Below are 23,421 nucleotides of genomic sequence, written 5' to 3' on the forward strand. Positions count from 1 at the left end.
TTATTTACACATTACTTTGTCTGTTTCAGTCACTATGTTATGTTGTGTTCACTTCACATCCACAGATGGTTCATCTAGTTATTGACATTATTTACACATTACTATGTCTGTTTCAGTCACAATGTTATTTAGTCACTACAGTAATTGTGTTCACATCCACAGGAACCACATGGGTTAGCCTACTCTATACAGTATTTACAACCTTACTAGTGTTCACTTCACATCCACAGATGGTTCATCTCAATATTGACATTATTTACACATGACTATGTCTGTTTCAGTCACTATGTTATTGAGTCACCACAGTAATTATGTTCACATCCACAGGAACCACATGGGTTAGCCTACTCTATACAGTATTTACAACCTTACTAGTGTTCACTTCACATCCACAGATGGTTAATCTAGTTATTGACATTATTTACACATTACTATGTCTGTTTCAGTCACTATGTTATTGAGTCACTACAGTAATTATGTTCACATCCACAGGAACCACATGGGTTAGCCTACTCTATACAGTATTTACAACCTTACTAGTGTTCACTTCACATCCACAGATGGTTCATCTAGTTATTGACATTATTTACACATTACTATGTCTGTTTCAGTCACTATGTTATTTAGTCACTACAGTAATTATGTTCACATCCACAGGAACCACATGGGTTAGCCTACTCTATACAGTATTTACAACCTTACTAGTGTTCACTTCACAGCCACAGATGTTCATCTATTTAATTGACATTATTTACATATTACTATGTCTGTTTCAGTCACTGTTATTTAGTCACTACAGTAATTATGTTCACATCCACAGGAACCACATGGGTTAGCCTACTCTATACAGTATTTACAACCTTAAGGAGCCATATGTAATAATGTCATGTCAAGTCATCATTAAATGGCCCTGATATGTCAAAGAAATTAATAAATCATCTTATTTTCCAATACCTCTATAACTGATAACAGTAGTTCATGTGCTCATTTCAAAATTAGATTTACAGCCCCAAAATATTGTTATTGTTTTCATTTTGATGCCCCGCCCTCCACCGTTTGACCAATTGGAAAGTCCGGGTTGCCAGTTACGCACCGCCATCTTGGTCTGCCTACTGCCACTGGTAAAGTTACAAAAAAAGTCAGACCTTAGTACATCTAAAAGTGACCATTCTCAACTTATTCATAACAAAGCCAGGAACAAAACCAGGATTTGTATCGGGGATGCCTTTGAAAGATGGAGACCATTGAAGGCGGAGAATATTTTTTTCATCTGACACCAAACATGCTCATTTTCTCGTTGATAGGCAAGTCAGGCATTTACCTATTCTTATTACTTGTAATAAATGGAAATGGACATTTGGTATGTAAACTATATTGTCCAATACAGTCTATGGTCTTGTCTAACAAAGATAGTATGTTCCTGCAACCAATGTTAGCATGCTAGCCCGGTCAATGATACATCCACATACAGGCTAACGGGGGGAAATATATGCTAGTTAGCCTGTATGTGGATGTGTCATCCAACTGACAAGGCAACATATATTTAGTACAAAAAAAACCTATGTGGATATGTGTAGTGTCAGTGCATATTTCCTTCTCAATATGCTGAGGAAATGGGTTCCAACATTAGTCATCATGGCAATGTGAAAGGTTTGGAGACAGCCAAATCACATGATAAAATAATTCCTCATTGGTGTATGCATGTTGTGGACTACATGTACCAAGTTATATGGCAATCTGAAAGGTTTGAAACAGTAGCCTATAGGCATACCTTGGTAAAATGTCTCTTCTTTAGTTTTGGGCGTACATTAGGCTGCTAAGCATGCTCTACTTATTTTCACCAGTATAACCATTGCTAGTGTTGTTTGTAGTTGGTTTTAGTCTTTGTTTTCTGATGGTGCTGACAATAACCATATGATTGTTGTGATATTGTACACAGGCATGGTGTACTTCCTCCTGAAAATAGCCTCATTGCTGTGTAAAATGTGTTGGTTAGAGATTTGTTACTGACAAAACGCTTGTCTATTCAGCTATTATGGTCCCAGCACCTCAACCCCTGGTAAGAGGCAGTGGAAGTTTGAAGTTCCTTGGAGTAGTCCAGTCCATCCAGCTGGATTCGGCTGCATATCTGGCAACCTCAGTCAGTGAGAGAGGGAGGGGACTACAGAATTTTGACCCTGATTGCAGTACCATTTCTGGCCACATTATTAAATATGGTACTTTTAACAGTGTTCACTTCACGGCCACAGATGGTTCATCTAGTTATTTACACATTACTTTGGCATTTTTGTTTTGATAGCTCTGACATGAACCTTCCTGGCACATTTCTGAGCAGCTTGCATTTTCCCTTTTGTTTCTGCTTTAGTGGATTCTGACTTGGATTTTATAGCCAATTTCTGTCTCTTCGACTCCCTTTCCACTTCTAACTGCTCCAAATGCAAATATCATAAAGAGTACAAACAATGTTTATTCTATTAACTAATTTCCTTTATCTGAATAGCCATTTGTGATTTATAGCATGAAATAACAAATATGTCGTTGTTTATGTTTCAAAATGATTCAACTATACAATGTCAAAATATAAAGCGTAGAGATAATGGACAAAATGTCAGCTACTGTTTTGTTGTAAAACACCAATGAAAATGAAAGTTAGCATTTAGACAGGCTATACTGTAGCAAACATGTCTGCCACAATCATGCGTTCTTAAATGTGTATTCCACTTCTTCCATTTTTGATTTGGTCCTACATGTAAACAAGTCAAATGAATGTTTTATCCAGACGCATACATTTGTCCAAATGTGGCCAAGTAGAAACATTGTGGATTTCCTGGACGTGGTCTACAGCAGTGTTTTTCAACCTTTTTTGAGCCAAGGCACATTTTTTGCATTGAAAAAATGCAGAGGCACACCACCAGCAGACACCATTAAACGAAACTCAGTTGACATTAAAAAGTCGTTGTCGGAATTGTTGGATATGACTTTAAATCATAACCAAGCATGCATCAATATAGCTCTTGTCTCAAAGTAGGTGTACTGTCACCACCTGTCACATCACACCCTGACTTATTTGGACTTTTTTGCTGTTTTCTTGTGTGTAGTGTTTTACTTCTTGTCTTGCGCTCCTATTTGGGTGGCTTTTTTTTTCTTTTTTTGGTATTTTCCTGTAGCAGTTTCATGTCTTCCTTTGAGCGATATTTCCCGCATAAACTTTGTTTTAGCAATCAAGAATATTTCAGTTGTTTTTATCCTTCTTTGTTGGGATGGTCATGTCATGTTCGGATGTACATTGTGGACGCCGTCTTTGCTCCACAGTAAGTCTTTGCTGTCGTCCAGCATTCTGTTTTTGTTTACTTTGTAGCCAGTTCAGTTTTAGTTTTGTTCTGCATAGCCTTCCCTAAGCTTTAATGTCTTTTCTTAGGGGCACTCACCTTTTGTTTATTTTTGGTTTAAGCATTAGACACCTTTTTACCTGCACACTGCCTCCCGCTGTTTCCGACATCTACAAAGCAATTAGCTACCGGCTGCCACCTACTGATATGGAAGAGTATTACACGGTTACTCTGCCGAGCTCTAGACAGCACCGACACTCAACAACAACACATCATTTGCAGACTATAATTACTGGTTTGCAAAAAATATTTTTAACCCAAATAGGTGAAATTAGATAATCTCCCACGGCACACCAGACTGTATCTCACGGCCGCGGCACAGTGGTTGAAAAACACTGCTCTAGACAGCACAGACACTCTACAACGGCACATTATTTGCGAATTATAATTATTGGTTTGAAAAACTTTTTTTTTTGACCAATTAGGTGAAATTACATAATTTCCCACGGCACACCAAACAATATCTCACGGTACACCAGTGTGCCGCGGCACAGTGGTTGAAAAACATTGGTCTACATCACTAAAAGAAACATTTAAAGAAGAGAATCCCATCTTCCACTAGTTTTTTTAATATATAAATCACCCTCTTGAATATTCCCTCTTCTCTTCTCCGACTCTCTCCTCGTCATTTGGGATGTCTGTTGTGATGTCACTTCCTGGTTCCATGACCCGCCCTCTCTTGCCTCTGATTGGCCTGTCCCTAATGTTTTGCACTAATCTTAACCAATGGTGACTCATCATAGTAAACAACCAACCAATAATGGATGTTCTTATACGTAAACCAACCAATCATCATTGATGTATAGTTTGTCCCCTTTGCTATGTAGCTTCCATTTTTAACTTCATCATTTTGAATAGAAAACCACAGTTTTTACCACTGGATTATAAAAAAAACGTACCCATTAAGGGAAAACCGTAGTTGTTGGCAGGGATGGCAAAGATTTTAACACACATTGTAGGTAGGAAAAATCGAGGAAAAACTGAAAATATTTTTTTATATCATTCCAGAGATAAAAAAAGACGGATTTCCGACCGTAGGCTGAAAAATCACAAGCCTGCAACAAATAAACACCAGGCCGTTAATATTTTCCTACCAGGTTCTTGGCAGCGTTGACCACTCTGTCAGTCAGCGTCTTGGCGGAGACTTTGTTCAGGGGAATGATGGTGTATCGCCGCTGCAGCTCTCCCTTGTCCAGCAGCTTTTTACCAGTCACCTAGCAAGCCACGAAAGACTTCAATATGACAAGAAACGGCAACAAGTTGTGTAGGAATAGCACACTCGCCTCCGTGTCGACCACGACGTTATAAAGCCGTCCTCCGGCTACCACTTCCAGGGCGGTGGCATAGGATACATCGCGGACGGAGATCAGGTTCGCCACCAGACCCTTCACATTGCTGCGGTCCCATCCTCGTTCAGGATCCCTGGAAGCACGCAGAAGGTGTGTCACTACAGAAGTTGATGGAAGCAGATCAGAATCATATCCATATTTAAGTGTTACTTCTTTCTAAAACTCCTATAGTCATATTTACATCAGCTAATGTCTCGTGTGGTACAAAGTGCTTGGATTCGAGTGTCCTTGAGTAGACAGGCAGAGCGCTGTTGAGACTGCCATAACATTCCTAAGATAAGGAGCACAGGGCAGTGCTGAGCTTGGGGGGACAGGAGGTGGAGGGGAGACCGATCTGGACCGGGCTGGGGAACGCTGGTGTGCTGGATTGGTCTCAGGTTTGTCCTCTAAGCTTGGAGAATAAACCACAAAATACCAACTTCTGCCTGGTGATTGAATATAAACAACAGCATATTGCCATAAAAAGAATCTGGGAGAGACTAGCAATTTGAATTCCCCATTGGAGGAATGCTGGTCAACGCAACACACAAGACACTTTATAATTCACGAGTATATTTATAAGACTTGTATAGGACACAGAATGTATTTGTTTTCAACAAACAAGACTAACTCTTCAAGGTCTGCGCTCAACTGAGTGTCTGGAAAGACATCATTTTGGTTATTATTTATTTGTATTGGACCTGATGATTAAGAGGACCTGTGATGAATGTCATCCTTTCTGACTTATAAATGTTGTTACAATGTCAGATGGTCGTGTTAAATCAGGGGTGTAAAACCTGTTTTCATGGAGGGCCACATCGCAGTCATGGCTGTCGTAAGAGGGCCGCTTGTAACAGTGAATGTAAGAATATAAAAGTATAATCGCCTCATTATATTATTGCCTATGCATTTGGTTATTTGATTTGTGTATGTACCGCATTTTTCGGAGTATAAGTCGCTCCGGAGTATAAGTCGCACTGGCCGAAAATGCATAATAAAGAAGGAAAAAAACATATGTAAGTTGCACTGGAGTATAAGTCGCATTTTTTGGGCAAATTTATTTGATAAAAGCCAAAACCAAGAATAGACATTTGAAAGGCAATTTAAAATACATAAAGAATAGTGAACAACAGGCTGAATAAGTGTACGTTATATGAGGCATAAATAACCAACTGGTATGTTAACGTAACATATTATGGTAAGAGTCATTCAAATAACTATAATATATAGAACATGCTATACGTTTACCAAACAATCTGTCACTCCTAATCGCTAAAGCCCATGAAATCTTATACGTCTAGTCTCTTACGTGAATGAGCTAAATAATATTATTTGATATTTTACGCTAATGTGTTAATCATTTCACACATAAGTCGCACCCCCGGCCAAACTATGGAAAAAACTGCGACTTATAGTCCGAAAAATACGGTACAAATTGATGAATAACTTGCTTAGGGGTAATTAGGGGTGCTAAAAAACATTTATCACATTCGAAGCATGATTTTTTTTTGTAATTTTCAAAAATCCATTTTTTTTTTTTTGATGAATTAATTGAAAAAAATAAAACATTTTTAGGCCATCTCTATGCTTACTTGGTGCGTGCATGTGTCACACGTCAGCAACCAAAAGGAGGTTTTGTAACCTGTAAGCTGTTTTGTTAAGGTGTTATTATTATTACCGTATTTTTCGGAGTATAAGTCGCTCCGGAGTACAAGTCCAACCGGCCGAAAATGCACAACAAATAAGGAAAAAAACATATTTAAGTCGCATTTTTGGGGGAAATTTATTTGATAAAACCCAACACCAAGAATAGACATTTGAAAGGCAATTTAAAATACATAAAGAATAGTGAACAACAGGCTGAATAAGTGTACGTTATATGAGGCATAAATAAGCAACTGGTATGTTAACGTAACATATTATGGTAAGAGTCATTCAAACAACTATAACATATAGAACATGCTATACGTTTACCAAACAATCTGTCACTCCTAATCGCTAAATCCCATGAAATCTTATACGTCTAGTCTCTTACGTGAATGAGCTAAATAATATTATTGGATATTTTACGCTAATGTGTTAATCATTTCACACATAAGTCGCACCCCCGGCCAAACTATGAAAAAAACTGCGACTTATAGTCGGAAAAATACGGGTCAAATTGATGGATAACTTGCTTAGGGGTAATTAGGGGTGCTAAAAAACAATTATCACATTCGAAGCATGATTTTTTTTTGTAATTTTCAAAAATCCAATTTTTTTTTTTTTTGATGAATTAATTGAAAAAAATAAAACATTTTTAGGCCATCTCTATGCTTACTTGGTGCGTGTATGTGTCACACGTCACCAACCAAAAGGAGGTTTTGTAACCTGTAAGCTGTTTTGTTAAGGTGTTATTATTATTACCGTATTTTTCGGAGTATAAGTCGCTCCGGAGTACAAGTCCAACCGGCCGAAAATGCACAACAAATAAGGAAAAAAACATATATAAGTCGCATTTTTTGGGGAAATGTATTTGATAAAACCCAACACCAAGAATAGACATTTGAAAGGCAATTTAAAATATATAAAGAATAGTGAACATACATTATATATCAATATAAATCAATACAGTCTGCAGGGATACAGTTCGTAAGCACACATGATTGTATTTCTTTATGACAAAAAAATATATATATATTTTTTTTTTTACTACTCCTCCACCCCGGTCCGTGGGACAAATTTTCAAGCATTGACCGGTCCGCAAGTACAAAAAGGTTGGGGACCACTGACACAGATAACCAACTGAGAACGTGCCTGGTATGTTAACATAACATATTATGGTAAGAGTCATTCAAATAACTATAACATATAGAACATGCTATACGTTTACCAAACAATCTGTCACTCCTAATCGCTAAATCCCATGAAATCTTATACGTCTAGTCTCTTACGTGAATGAGCTAAATAATATTATTTGATATTTAATGCTAATGTGTTAATCATTTCACACATAAGTCGCTCCTGAGTATAAGTCGCACCCCCGGCCAAACTATGACAAAAACTGCCACTTATAATCCGAAAAATACGGTACTAAGCCGTCCCATGTGTGATGTCTGTAGGAGTGTTTTCATGCATATTTGTACGTGCTATCGTGATGTGGAATTAAATGATGGAATGGATGAAGCAAATAAATCAAACCAAGCATCAATATGATTCAGTTTAAGCGATTGTTCAAACTACAAGTGTTCACAAAGTACACAGAAGAACAATTATGATGAACATCTAGAACCCTTTTTTTACATAAAGATTATTTATGTATTTAATTTACTGTGGTATATTATTGATGTATTCACTGTTCTGTTACAGAGAACAAGGAAATGGGCTAAAACTGTTATGGTATGAAAAGGGGTAGGATTAAATAAACTCAGCTTCTTCCTACATGAAACATGTGGACATATGTGATGCATTACACTTAGGGATGTCCGATAATATCGGACTGCCGATATTTTCGGCTGATAAATGCTTTAAAATGTAGTATCGGAAATGATCGGTATCGGTTTCAAAATTATCGGTATCGGTTTCAAAAAGTAAAATGTATGACTTATTAAAACGCCGCTGTGTACACGGACGTAGGGAGAAGTACAGAGCGCCAATAAACCTTAAAGGCACTGCCTTTGCGTGCCGGCCCAGTCACATAATATCTACGGCTTTTCACACACACAAGTGTGGTCAACAGCCATACAGGTCACACTGAAAAACGTTAACAGTTACAAATATGCGCCACACTGTGAACCCACACCAAACAAGAATGACAAACACATTTCGGGAGAACATCCGCACCGTAACACAACATAAACACAACAGAACAAATACCCAGAACCCCTTGCAGCACTAACTCTTCCGGGACACTACATAATACACCCCCCGCTACCCACCTCAACGCCCCCCCCCCCCCCCCCCCCCCATGGCAGTGCCATGTTGGCATTTTTTTCTATAACTTGAGTTGATTTATTTTGGAATATCCTTGTTACATTGTTTAATGCATCCAGTGGGGCATCACAACAAAATTACCGTATTTCCTTGAATAGCCGCCGGGGCGCTAATTAATTTAAAACCTATTCTCACTCCTGCGCTTACCAAAAGCATGCGGGATGGGCAAGCATGCGCTAATTATTTTAAAACCTCTTCTCAGTCCGGCGCTTACCTTATCATGAAAAGCACATTTAATAAAAAAAAACGTTATTATGATCTTACCTTTACTTATAAATTATGTCCATGTGCAGCTGCTTCTGATCAAAGGCAGTCTTCCTTATCTTTCTTCAGTTTTAAAAGTCTCTGGAGAAATTCCTTTAATTATTACCTCCTGCTTCGATTGAAAGTCCAGTTTAGAAAACTGTGCAAGCAAACGATCGCTGCTCACGCTTGCTGTCTTCTTCTGCAGCACCTGTCTTCTGCAGTACTGGTAGTCGCAAGAAGGATCTCTAGCGCCCCCTACCACCAGGAGGCGGGAGTCATTTAATGACTCATATTTGACCCGGCGGAAGTGCCAAGCATGCGCTAATTATTTTGCGAAACGAGTTTGACCCGGCTGTAATTCTAGGCAGGCGAATACTATATTCCCAGCGGCAATTCAAGGAAATACGGTAGGCATAATAATGTGTTCATTCCACGACTGTATATATCGGTATCGCTTGATATCGGAATCTGTAATTAAGAGTTGGACAATATCGGAATATCGGCAAAAAAGCCATTATCGGACATCTCTAATTACGTTGTATCGTATGCATGTTCCAAATAAACTGAAACTGAACTGACATGCAGTGACATTAATGCTCCTAAAAACAGTTTTTTATGCCCTCCTTGAATCGACTGGCAGGTGTACCTAATGTTTTCACCGGTTGAATCCATACTAGGGCTGGGCGATATGACTAAAAAATGTATCACGATATAAGTGTTTCATATCAGTCGATATCGATAATTATTGATAAAAAAAAAACAAAAAAACTATTCTAAATAAAGACCAGGAGAAAAAAGGCTGAATTTAAATACTTTTATTTTAAATATAACCTTTAACCTTTAGAACGAGGTCAACATTATGAAAATACTGGTCGATGTGCAAATATTGACATTAAATAAATGCTTAATCCAACAAAATGTGCAAAGTATTGTAATTAAGAAATGAGTAGTGTACAACTCGGGCTTTAAAGCCATATTGGTAACAATATATGCAAATAAATAACAGTCACATCAAGCAAGCAGAAACAAACATGTCTTACAGAATATTGTAAACATCGGAATAAACTTGCGTCTGAACATCTGTGACAAAACAAACCTGTTACCCTCTTCAGTCATTTATGGAAAAATCTAACCAACTTCAGTATCTTCTTTTCCACGGATTCCCTGCACATTGTGTAAAGCTTAGGAATAGCTGTCTTGGAAAAGTGCTTTTGGCTAGGTAGAACATAACGGGGGTCGAGCACGTGTATGAGATTCTTGTACCTAGACTTCTCAACTATGCTGAGCGCTAGCATGTCCTTCGCTAATTGATACACCACTGCATCCGTTATTTCTTTATAACGTTTTGAATTTTTGTCGTATGGCACTGCTGCCGAGTAATACTGTCTGCGGCAACAACAGCGGCTCAGGTGGTAAAATAAGTTTGTCGTGTTCCCAGACTTGGTCGGGACGACGACCTTGCAAAGTTTGCAGACAGTATTACTCTTGATTCGTATCGGATTTTAAAAAATCCAAAATACTGCCGAACTGGTGACGTGACGTTTCCTTTTTTATTGACAATTTCCTCTCGTGCTGCCGCGCTCATATTCCCGTTTCGTTTCACTCCTCGTCGTCAGCTAGCCGTTGTTGCTTTTTTTCTTCTTCTTCCTGTTAGCATTTCCCAGAATGCCTTGCGGTTCAGGCTCGGCCGTGATAGGTCGAGAGGCCAAAGCCCTTCCTCTGCCTACACCCCCCAGAATGCCTTGCGGTTCCGGCTCCGCCTTTCTTCCTATTTTTTTCCAACAGAACTCAGTGAAATTATCGAACGTTCTATCGACCCCATTTTCTATTGATATTGATCACATGTCTATCGCGATATACCGTATTTCCTTGAGTTGGTGCCGGGAATATAGTATTCGCCTGCCTAGAATTACAGCCGGGTCAAACTCGTTTCGCAAAATAATTAGCGCATGCTTGGCACTTCCGCCGGGTCAAATATGAGTCATTAAATGACTCCCGCCTCCTGGTGGTAGAGGGCGCTAGTGATCCTTTTTGCGACTACCAGTACTGCAGGAGACAGGTACTGCAGAAGAAGACAACAAGCAGCAAGCATGAGCAGCAATTGTTTGCTTGCACTTTTAACATGGAGGATTACATATCTAAAATAAAACAGTTTTCTAAACTGGACTTTCAATCGAAGCAGGAGGTAATAATTAAAGGAATATCTCCAGAGACTTTTAAAATTGAAGAAAGATAAGAAAGACTGCCTTTGATCAGAAGCAGCTGCACATGGACCCATTTACAAGTAAAGGTAAGATCATAATAACGTTTTTTTTTTATTAAATGTGCTTTTCATGATAAGGTATGCGCCGGAGTGAGAAGAGGTTTTAAAATAATTAGCGCATGCTTGCCCATTCCGCATGGTTTTGGTAACCGCAGGAGTGAGAAGAGGTTTTAAATTAATTAGCGCCCCTGCGGCTATTCAAGGAAATACGGTATATTGTTATTGTTTTATCGCCCAGCCCTAATCCATACAATGTTTACTTAAAAAAAAAATAGCATTAAAAGAGTGTTTTCAAAAGATGATACTGTTGGTAGGAGTGGGGCCACCTAGCAAGTGATGATGTACTTACTTGTAGTCAAAGCGCAGGTTTGGGAAGCGAGACATCAGGCGCTCATAAGTCTCTTTAAGAAGAGCCACCTCTCTGGACAGCTGTCTTCTCTTCTCCAGGAGACTCTCCTCCTTCCCGTCTGCATTCAGGTGAAGACACAATCATCCAACATGACAATGAAAGCTCAAACAGACACTACGTACCTTCATATTTGAGTTTGGCAAGCTCGGCCTCTATTTTTTCCTTGCTGCTCCTGATGGCCTGCAGGCTGTCCTTGTCTTTCTTGTAGCCGCTGTCCATCTTCTTCACCTCGGCCTGCTTGGTGTTCAGCTCGGCCTGGGTGTGCTTCAGCGTCATGTGGGCCTGGGAGGACACAAGGGAGTGTGGAAGAAGTCTTGGGAGGAGGCAAGAGGCCGTGTTGTCCTCACCTGCTTGGCCTCCGTGTCGGCCTTGCTCATGTCATTCTTGCAGGCCATCATCTGACTGGCCAAGGTGGCCTCCTCGCCATCCTCGTTGGAAGACAGGCCGGCAGACACGGCTTTAAAATGCTGCTCTGCAGCCTCCAGATCTGCACCGTCCTTCTGGCCTTCCTCCTTTAGGGCCTGCAGTTTCTCCGTTAACTTGGACACCTCTTTCTCTTTCACCACCAGCATCTTCTTGTCCTGAAGACAGGTGGAAGAGCTAAACATCAACTCCCAGAAAGGATAGAGGAGCGTGGTCTTTGTACCTCCTGCATAGTCTTGACAAGCTCCTCCCTCTTCTTGGTTTCATCTGTTAGGTTCTGTTTCTTCACATCCAGGGCACTCTGAGCTTTGGCATCCACACGCTGCAAATCAGCCAGTGCTTCCTCCAGGGATTTTAATACTCCATTCACTTCCTGAACATTAGCAAACATGAGCGTGTCTCATTAAATTGTCGGGATGCTGGTAATGGGCAATAGAAAAAATAGAAATGTGTCCTCATAATGCATGTTGATGACATTATTTGTGGCACCACCCCTGTATAGGGATGGCCCATCCACCCATCCATACATACAGTATATACTGTATATACACACACAAAAGCCAAAAGCAGTGAAGTTGTCACGTTGTATAAATGGTAAATAAAAAGAGAATACAATGATTTGCAAATCCTTTTCAACTTATATTCAATTGAATAGACTGCAAAGACAAGATATTTCATGTTCACACTGAGAAACTTATTTTTTTCTTGCAAATAATCATGAACTTAGAATTTAATGACAGCAACACATTGCAAAAAAGTTGTCAGAGGGGCATTTTTACCAGTGTGTTACATGGCCTTTCCTTTTAACAACACTCAGTAAAGGTTTGGGAACTGAGGAGACACATTTTTGAAGTGGAATTATTTCCCATTCTTGCTTGATGTACAGCTTAAGTTGTTCAACAGTCTCCCTTCTCATATTTTAGCCTTCATATTGCACCACACATTTTCAATGTCTGGACTACAGGCAGGCCAGTCTAGTACCAGCACTCTTTTACTATGAAGCCACGCTGTTGTAACACGTGGCTTGGCATTGTCTTGCTGAAATAAGCAGGGGCGTCCATGGTAACGTTGCTTGGATGGCAACATATGTTGCTCCAAAAGCTGTATGTACCTTTCAGCATTAATGATGCCTTCACAGATGTGTAAATTGCCCATGTCTTGGCCACTAATACACCCCCATACCATCACACATGCTGCCTTTTACACTTTGCGCCTAGAACAATCCGGATGGTTCTTTTCCTCTTTGTTACGGAGGACACGACGTCCACAGTTTCCAAAAACATTTTGAAATGTGGACTCGTCAGACTACAGAACACTTTTCCACTTTGCATCAGTCCATCTTAGATGAGCTCGGGCCCAGCGAAGCGTTTCTGGGTGTTGTTGATAAATGCCTTTGGCTTTGCATAGTAGAGTTTTAACTTGCACTTACAGATGTAGCTACGAACTGTAGTTGCTGACCGTGGTTTTCTGAAGTGTTCCTGAGCCCATGTGGTGATATCCTTTACACATTGATGTTGCTTTTTGATGAAGTACCGCCTGAGGGATCCAAGGTGCGTAACATCATGGCTTACGTGCAGTGATTTTTCCAGATTCTCTGAACCTTTTGATTATATTACAGACCGATAGATGGTGAAATCCCTAAATTCCTTGCAATAGCTGCTTGAGAAATGTTGTTCTTAAACAATTTGCTCAGGCATTTTTTGAAAAAGTGGTGACCCTCGCCCCGTCCTTGTTTGTGAATGCCTGAGCATTTCATGGAAGCTGCTTTTATACCCAATCATGGCACCCACCTGTTCCCGATTAGCCTGTTCACCTGTGGGATGTTCCAAATAAGTCATGGATGAGCATTCCTCAATGTTCTCTGTCTTTTTTGCCACTTATGCCAGCTTTTTTTAAACATGTTGCAGGCATCAAATTCCAAATGAGATAATATTTGCAAAAAATAACAAAGTTTTCCAGTTCAAACGTTAAGTATCTTGTCTCCTCCCCTGCACCAAAGCACTATGGTACACAGACAATAAGTGTACCTGGTCTCGTTTGGCCTCCAGTTGCTCAATCTGGGCGGAGAGCTCCCGCACTTTGCCTTCGTTCTCAGCCAGGGCGGCCTGCATCTTGGCAATGTTGTCCTGCATCACCTTCAGGTTCTCTGCAGACTTCAGCTTGGTCTCCTCGGCACACACAAACAACCAGGCCACGTACAAGCGCGACAGGTGCTGGATCTCACGCATCAGCTTTTGGTACTCCAGGTATGACGATCGCTCCTGCAGAAGGGAAATGGCTCGGACTTCTTTTTCACACAACAAATTAAAGCTTTTTCTAGGTTTTATTCACCTATTCACTTGAGAAAAAGACTAAAAGAGATGCAATTAAAACTTCCATTGGCAGATGGAGAACACATTTAAAAAGGCGAATCTAATGAGCTAACACACTTCCTTGTGGTCTATTAGCGGCTACTTTTTTCTCATACTTTGAAAGTGATGCTGATTTATGGATTTTTCTTTGTTGACGGCCATAATGCAAATAGTTTTTTAAAAAAACAAGCCAAGACACTGAATAGATATGTTATTGTTTGTGCTATTGCTCCATCTTTTGGACGACTTTGCACACTGCAGGGCTTTAGACCAGTCCATCTCAAATAGTGGGGGGGAGGGTGTGTGACCTTCGAGAACATGTTTTTTTTTGTGGCACTGGTCTTCACTGTAAACACGGTGGGAGACGAGAAAACACCTGTGTGTTGTTTCCTTTAAAGGCCTACTGAAAGCCACTACTAGCGACCACGCAGTCTGATAGTTTATATATCAATGATGAAATCTTAACATTATAACACATGCCAATACGGCCGGGTTAACTTATAAAGTGACATTTTAAATTTGCCGCTAAACTTCCGGTTCGAAACGCCTCTGAGGATGACGTATGCGCGTGACGTAGCCCGGCGAACACGGATATGCCTTCCACATTGAAGCCAATACGAAAAAGCTCTGTTTTCATTTCATAATTCCACAGTATTCTGGACATCTGTGTTCGTGAATCTGTTGCAATCATGTTCATTGAATTATGGAGAAAGAAGCTGAGCAAGCAAAGAAGAAAGTTGTCGGTGCGAAATGGACGTATTTTTCGAACGTAGTCAGCAACAACAGTACACAGCCGGCGCTTCTTTGTTTACATTCCCAAAAGATGCAGTCAAGATGGAAGAACTCGGATAACAGAGACTCTAACCAGGAGGACTTTTGACTTCGATACACAGACGCCTGTAGAGAACTGGGACAACACAGACTCTTACCAGGATTACTTTGATTTGGATGACAAAGACGCAGACGTGCTACTGTGAGTATGCAGCTTTGGCTTCTAAACATTTGATCGCTTGACCGTATGTGCGCAACTTTTTTTTGCGTATGTACGTAACTTTTTTAAAATATATAAGCTTTATGAACCTTGGGTTAGGTGAACGGTCTTTTGGGCTGAGTGATTGTGTGTGTTGATCAGGTGTTTGAATTGTATTGGCGTGTTCTATGGAGCTAGGAGCTAGCATAGGAGCTAGGAGTTAGCATAACAAAGACGTAGGTGTTTTTATGCAGGATTAATTTGTGTCATATTAAATATAAGCCTGGTTGTGTTGTGGCTAATAGAGTAAATATATGTGTTGTGTTTATTTACTGTTTTAGTCATTCCCAGCTGAATACCAGGTACCGTGAGTATGCAGCCTTGGCTGCTAAACATTTGATAGCTTGACCGTACGTGCGCGTCACGTACGTAACTTTTTAAAAATATATGAGCTTTATGAACCTTGGGTTAGGTGAACGGTCTTTTGGGCTGAGTGATTGTGTGTGTTGATCAGGTGTTTGAATTGTATTGGCGTGTTCTATGGAGCTAGGAGCTAGCATAGGAGCTAGGAGCTAGCATAACAAACACGCAGGTGTTTTTATGCAGGATTAATTTGTGGCATATTAAATATAAGCCTGGTTGTGTTGTGGCTAATAGAGTATATATATGTCTTGTGTTTATTTACTGTTGTAGTCATTCCCAGCTGAATATCAGGTACCGTGAGTATGCAGCCTTGGCTGCTAAACATTTGATAGCTTGACCGTATGAGCGCGTCACGTACGTAACTTTTTAAAAATATATAAGCTTTATGAACCTTGGGTTAGGTGAACGGTCTTTTGGGCTGAGTGATTGTGTGTGTTGATCAGGTGTTTGAATTGTATTGGCGTGTTCTATGGAGCTAGGAGCTAGCAGAGGAGCTAGGAGCTAGCATAACAAACACTTAGGTGTTTTTATGCAGGATTAATTTGTGGCATATTAAATATAAGCCTGGTTGTGTTGTGGCTAATAGAGTATATATATGTCTTGTGTTTATTTACTGTTGTAGTCATTCCCAGCTGAATATCAGGTCACCCCCGGCTCTCACAGCATCTTCCCTATCTGAATAGCTTCAACTCCCCACTAGTCCTTCACTTGCACTTTACTCATCCACAAATCTTTCATCCTCGCTCAAATTAATGGGGAAATTGTCGCTTTCTCGGTCCGAATCTCTCTCACTTCATGCGGCCATCATTGTAAACAATAGGGAACTTTGCGTATATGTTCAACTGACTACGTCACGCTACTTCCGGTAGGGGCAAGCCTTTTTTTTATCAGATACCAAAAGTTGCAATTTTTATCGTCGTTGTTCTATACTAAATCCTTTCAGCAAAAATATGGCAATATCGCGAAATGATCAAGTATGACACATAGAATAGATCTGCTATCCCCGTTTAAATAAAAAAAAATCATTTCAGTAGGCCTTTAATGTTAACAATCTTACAAGCCTATGCAGAGGTATAGTTATAACAATTTTATAGACAAATTATATTATTTATAGTCACGGTGGAGAGTGGGGGTTGTGTTGCAAAATATTTTCTTCTTCCAAGGGGTGTGAGACAGAAAATAATTGAGAAGCAACTGGTTTAGAGTGAGCTTTCAACCAGTAGTAGAAGTGCTTTTTCGTCTTCTCGCCGTCCATAGTGTTTTTACTCGTATGGATTCTTCATTCATCACTCCGAGCAAGGTTTGTAAGTTTTACAATATAACTAAAACAATTCTTACTTATGTCTGTAGGAGTGTTTTCATGCATATTTGTACCTGCTATCGTAATGTTGTCAAGCAAGTTTAGTTAGCATTCACTAATACGCCAACACGTTAACTAGTGTCTCTGTTAGTATTAACGTACAACAGCATTCTTTTTGTAGTGTTTTAGTTTCACAAATTCCTCAGTAAATTCACCAAAACGTCACCGTGGAGTTATTGAGTCTACTTAGCTGATTGGAGAGCGAGTTAGCGCAGCTAGTGGGTCCATTACCATGACTTCCGTTTTGTTTGATCAGCCGTTTTACTGCCGTGTCACAGACACCGTTTGGAGACAATTAAGGTACCGTATTTTTCGGACTGTAAGTCGCAGTTTTTTTCACAGTTTGGCCGGGGGTGCGACTTATACTCAGGAGCGACTTATGTGTGAAATTATTAACACATTAGCGTAAAATATCAAATAATATTATTGATGTCATTCACGTAAGAGACTAGACGTATAAGATTTCATGGGATTTAGCGATTAGGAGTGACAGATTGTTTGGTAAACGTATAGCATGTTCTATATGTTATAGTTATTTGAATGACTCTTACCATAATATGTTACTGTACGTTAACATACCAGGCACCTTCTCAGTTGGTTATTTATGCCTCATATAACGTACACTTATTCAGCCTGTTGTTCACTATTCTTTATGTATTTTAAATTGCCTTTCAAATGTCTATTCTTGGTGTTGGCTTTTATCAAATACATTTCCCCAAAAAATGCGACTTAAATATGTTTTTTTACTTCTTTATTATGCATTTTCGTCAGGTGCGAGTTATACTCCGGAGCGACTTGTACTCCGAAAAATACGGTATGTAAATAAACATTTACAAAATATTTATGTGTTAATAACTCATTTCACAACGTATATACTGTATCTGCCACTTATAGTCCGGAGCGGCTAATATATGGAAAATCCATCCATCCATCCATTTTCTACCGCTTGTTCTTATTGGGGTCGCTGGAGCCTATCTCAGCTGCATTCGGGCGGAAGACAGTGTACACCCTGGACAAGTCGCCACCTCATCACAGGAAAATCTATTTTTATTTTTTTATTTAGTTTGTGCGGCTTTTATGAATGTGCGCTATAGTCTGGTTATACCATTTTTATGTATATAATTATATATAAAGTAATGTGAAAATTATCATGCCCCCTTTTAGGATACATTTGTACTGTATATTCATGTGAAAAAGTTGTATATTATAAATTGTCTTCTTATGTTTTATATTAGACAATTTTCTATGGTGACATATATAGCTGCAATAATCAGGCACCTTAAAGGCCTACTGAAATTGTTTTTTTTTTAAATTTAAACGGGAATAGCAGATCCATTCTATGTGTCATACTTGATCATTGCGCGATATTGCCATATTTTTGCTGAAAGGATTTAGTAGAGAAAATCGACGATAAAGTTCGCAACTTTTGCTCGCTGATTAAAAAAGCCTTGCCTGTAGCGGAAGTAGCGTGACGTCACAGGAGCTAGTATTCCTCACAATTCCCCGTTGTTTACAATGGAGCGAGAGAGATTCGGACCGAGAAAGCGACGATTACCCCATTAATTTGAGCGAGGATGAAAGATTCGTAGATGAGGAACGTTACAGTGAAGGACTTGAGAGGCAGTGATGGACGTATCTTTTTTCGCTCTGACCGTAACTTAGGTACAAGCTGGCTCATTGGATTCCACACTCTCTCCTTTTTCTATTGTGGATCACGGATTTGTATTTCAAACCACCTCGGATACTATATCCTCTTGAAAATGAGAGTCGAGCACGCGAAATGGACATTTAAAGTGACTTTTATCTCCACGACAATACATCGGTGACACACTTAGCTACTGAGCTAACGTGCTAGCATCGTTCTCAAATGAAGATAGAAACAAAAGAAATAAACCCCTGACTGGAAGGATAGACAGAAGACCAACAATACTATTAAACCATGGACATGTAACTACACGGTTAAAAATTCTCAGCCTGGTAAGGCTTAACAATGCTGTTGCTAACGACGCTAAGGCTAATTTAGCAACTTAGCAACCGGACCTCACAGAACTATGATAAAAACATTAGCGCTCCACCTACGCCAGCCAGCCCTCATCTGCTCATCAACAGCCGTGCTCACCTGCGTTCCAGCGATCGACGGCGCGACGAAGGACTTCATCCGTGGGGTTGGCGGCAAGCATCGGCTAGGCGTAGTAAGTAGTCCTTGTTGTGTTGCTGTAAGTATTGTACTTAGCCGCTAATACACCGATCGATCCCACCTACAACGTTCTTCTTTGCAGCCTCCATTGTTCATTAAACAAATTGCAAAAGATTCACCAACACAGATGTCCAGAATACTGTGGAATTTTGTCGAAGAAAACAAGAGGTTTTTATATCGGGTCGATGGGGTCCAACCACTTCCGTGGATTTTGTGACGTCACGTGCATAAATCATATCCAAAGGAGTTTTTCAACCGGAAGTGTGGCGGGAATTTTAAAATGTCACTTTATAAGTTAACCCGGACGTATTGGCATGTGTTGCAATGTTAAGATTTCATCATTGATGTATAAACTATCAGACTGTGTGGTCGCTAGTAGTGGCTTTCAGTAGGCCTTTAAATACACAACAGTAATTTTTAACATAAGACTTAATTCATGTTAAGTCAAACTTAGCCTACCTCTTGTAGTTTCTGCATAGTTGGTGTAATTTCTTCATCAAGAATCTAAAGAAACAAGCAAAATAAAAAATGAGACCACTTGTTCTGGATACTGTCCATTGAGAATGAGAAGAGTCATACAGTGTGAATCTCCTTCAGCTTGGCCTCTTTCTTCTCAATGGTCTTCTGGGCACTAATCTTTTTACACTCGTACATCCTGGTCCCTGCAGCTTCTTCGATCATGGCCAAAATCTGCAAGAAGACAACGGAGGAATCGGTGAAGCAGTCCAAACATCAGGTGTTCCAAGGTGTTGTGACGTTACCTCTGGTGGCTTCATGTTTAGAATTTTGGTGATCCTTCCCTAAAACGCCAGATTGTTTAAAAAGCGCATGTTAGTTTACTTGATTTTGACAGAAACCAAGTTAAACAAGCACACAGAAGACTGACCTGCATGATGAGGAAATGTGGGTTGTTGACATTGAGGCCAACAGAGCAGAAGAGGTCCTGCACTCTGGTGTTGTTCGCGTTGACGCCATTGATGAGGTATTTGTTCCGGCCGCCGATGACAATCTTGGAGAAGAACAGTTATTTGCAACAGTGACAACAAAATATATACTGCATTACGAGCAGACATAAGACGGTGAAAACATCACATGACATCTTTAGTGTTGGTATACATGCGAACTAAGAACACCCGTGGACAACAAGTTATTAAGCAGTGTGTGTTCGCCTGACAAAATGTAGCCAGTTGTGAAATTTGTCATTTAGTTCCTTGTTGAGAAAAGCAAGTTGTGCAAAAAGTACTAAAACTTTTGACAGTCGGTCATGTCAGGGTTTCCCCTACATGTGGCGCCCTGCCACAGCAAAATAAAAGCCGTCACAACTTAAAAATTTGTGTTTTTATATAAAAAAACATTTAAGTAATATATGGAATGGAATGAATGGAGATATACAGTATATACATACATATATGTATGTATATATACATACATACATATATGTGTGTATATATACATACATACATACACTACCGTTCAAAAGTTTGGGGTCACCCAAACAATTTAGTGGAATAGCCTTCATTTCTAAGAACAAGAATAGACTGTGGAGTTTCAGATGAAAGTTCTCTTTTTCTGGCCGTTTTGAGCGTTTAATTGACCCCACAAATGTGATGCTCCAGAAACTCAATCTGCTCAAAGGAAGGTCAGTTTTGTAGCTTCTGTAACGAGCTAAACTGTTTTCAGATTTGTGAACATGATTGCACAAGGGTTTTCTAATCAACAATTAGCCTTCTGAGCAAATGAGCAAACACATTGTACAATTAGAACACTGGAGTGATAGTTGCTGGAAATGGGCCTCTATACACCTATGTAAATATTGCACAAAAACCAGACATTTGCAGCTAGAATAGTCATTTACCACATTAGCAATGTATAGAGTGTATTTCTTTGAAGTTAAGACTAGTTTAAAGTTATATTCATTGAAAAGTACAGTGCTTTTCCTTCAAAAATAAGGACATTTCAATGTGACCCCAAACTTTTGAACGGTAGTGTACATACACACATACATATATGTATGTATATATACATACATACATACATACACACACACACACAGGCCTTGAATTTAACCACGGCAACCGCAGTAAAAGCTGCCACCGCCCTCGTCATTTGCCATCATGCCCTAAAAAAATGACCAACATCGCGGCAAGAACATGCCGTGACCGCCCTTGACTTTTACTTGTTAATGGACGAGGGATGTATCAATAAACAGTATAATGATAATTTCAATAAAATTCCAGACGGTTAGTAATACAGTGAAATGTTTTAATTACCGGAAAAACGTCATTTATTAATGCATTTTAGGCAACAGGAAGTCAGGCGCATGCGCATTAGCGTCGTTTGGCTCGATAATCATGGCGGACGAGATTTCCCCTTGGAGTAAACGGAGCCAAGCGCTTGGTTTAACTTCATTTTCCCGCGCTTCTCGCCGTGTGTTTAAGAGTGCACTGCTGTGTTTAGATGGAGACAGGTGTGGACAATATTGGAGACACTTGTTAATGGACAAGGGATGTAACAATAAACAGTATAATGATCATTTCAAAAAAATTTCAGACTGTTAGTAATACAGTCTAATTTTTTAATAACCGAAAAAACACCATTTAATAATGCATTTTAGGCAACAGGAAGTGAGGCGCAAGCGCATTAGCGTCGTTTGGCTTGATAATCATGGCGGACGAGATTTTCCCTCGGAGTAAACAGAGCCAAGCGCTTGGTTTAACGTCATTTTCCCGCCCTGTGTTTAAGAGTGCCCTGCTGTGTTTAGATGGAGACAGGTGTGGACAATATTGGAGACACTTGTCCCCACACTAAAAGTATACAGCGAAGGAGAAAACCATTCATGATGCTTTTATTTCCCTAATAATGCTGTAACAGAGTTAATGAGGAGGAAACATGCAGCAGGTGATGTGTTGTGAACGTTGTCACAACTTGTTTATTAAGTCTTTACTTTGTTTACTTTAACTGCAAACTGTATCAGTGTTCAGATAACATCAATACTAGCTATAATGTTTTGCCATCTCATCCAGTTGAACGCAGGCTGTGAAGATTGTGTATTCGATGCGCGAAGTATCACTCCTGTTTATTTGTGTTGGCCTAACTGTTGTACTGAACCACTAGGACAGGGGTCGGCAACCCGCGGCTTGTGGGTCGGATCACAGCTGACTCTTCTCACTTTGGACACAAACTATTCTCCCCTCAGGCAGGAGACTACGGTCCATCCAGACCCACACCTCCCGCCACCTGAACAGTTTTTCCCCTCTGCCATCAGGCACATGAACCATAACTCCTAACAGTAGCTCCTTTGAATTCCTTCTAAGTCTATAACAAGATCAGTTACAGCTCTTGTTATGACCAAATCTGTGTTTTATGTTGCACCAAGAAAAATTCCTAGTTTGTGAACCCGTTCTCAAACAATGGCAATAAAACTATTCTGATTCTGATAGTATATATCTGTATCATGAATCAATTTAAGTGGACCCCGACTTAAACAAGTTGAAAAACTTTTTGGGGTGTTACCATTTAGTGGTCAATTGTACAGAATATGTACTTCACTGTGCAACCTACTAATAAAAGTTTCAATCAATCAAAACACTATGAAGGCTTATCTTGCATTCTAGATTCAGACTGACTGATTGATTGATTGAGACTTTTATTAGTAGGTTGCACAGTGAAGTACATATTCCATACAATTGACCACTAAATGGTAACACCCGAATAAGTTTTTCAACTTGTTTAAGTCGGGGTCCACTTAAATTGATTCATGATATAGATATATACTATCAGATATGTACTAACATCATAATACAGTCATCACACAAGATAATCAGAGTATATACATTGAATTATTTACATTATTTACAATCCGGGGTGTGGATGGAGGGGGGGGGCGGGGGGGTAGGTTTGATTTGTTATCATCAGTCATCAACATTGAGAACAGAGAAATGGACATTGGAACAGTGTAGGTCTGACTTGGTAGGATATGTACAGAAAGTAGTGGGCATAGAGAGAGAGATCAGAAGGCATAAGAAAAAGTATCTACATTTGATTATTTACATTTGATTATTAACAATCCGGGGGAGGGTGTTAGTTTAGG

The 23,421-nt window shown here is 39.7% G+C and overlaps 1 protein-coding gene across 1 annotated transcript in view; it reads right to left on the reverse strand.

Moving 5' to 3' along the window:
* LOC133633642 (structural maintenance of chromosomes protein 2-like) overlaps positions 1-23,421 on the reverse strand; it is a 46,535-nt gene that overhangs the window by 19,354 nt on the left and 3,760 nt on the right. The window contains exons 3-13 of the mRNA XM_062026228.1: positions 20,218-20,340; positions 20,093-20,131; positions 19,911-20,021; positions 19,791-19,835; positions 14,058-14,291; positions 12,254-12,403; positions 11,955-12,188; positions 11,730-11,889; positions 11,548-11,665; positions 4,673-4,811; positions 4,484-4,603 (exon numbers count right to left, since the gene is read on the reverse strand). Of these exons, the coding sequence (XP_061882212.1) occupies positions 4,484-4,603; positions 4,673-4,811; positions 11,548-11,665; positions 11,730-11,889; positions 11,955-12,188; positions 12,254-12,403; positions 14,058-14,291; positions 19,791-19,835; positions 19,911-20,021; positions 20,093-20,131; positions 20,218-20,340 (1,473 nt within the window). The remainder of the gene's footprint in view (positions 1-4,483; positions 4,604-4,672; positions 4,812-11,547; positions 11,666-11,729; positions 11,890-11,954; positions 12,189-12,253; positions 12,404-14,057; positions 14,292-19,790; positions 19,836-19,910; positions 20,022-20,092; positions 20,132-20,217; positions 20,341-23,421) is intronic.

Source organism: Entelurus aequoreus, linkage group LG18, assembly GCF_033978785.1.
Source record: "Entelurus aequoreus isolate RoL-2023_Sb linkage group LG18, RoL_Eaeq_v1.1, whole genome shotgun sequence".
NCBI lineage: Eukaryota > Metazoa > Chordata > Actinopteri > Syngnathiformes > Syngnathidae > Entelurus > Entelurus aequoreus.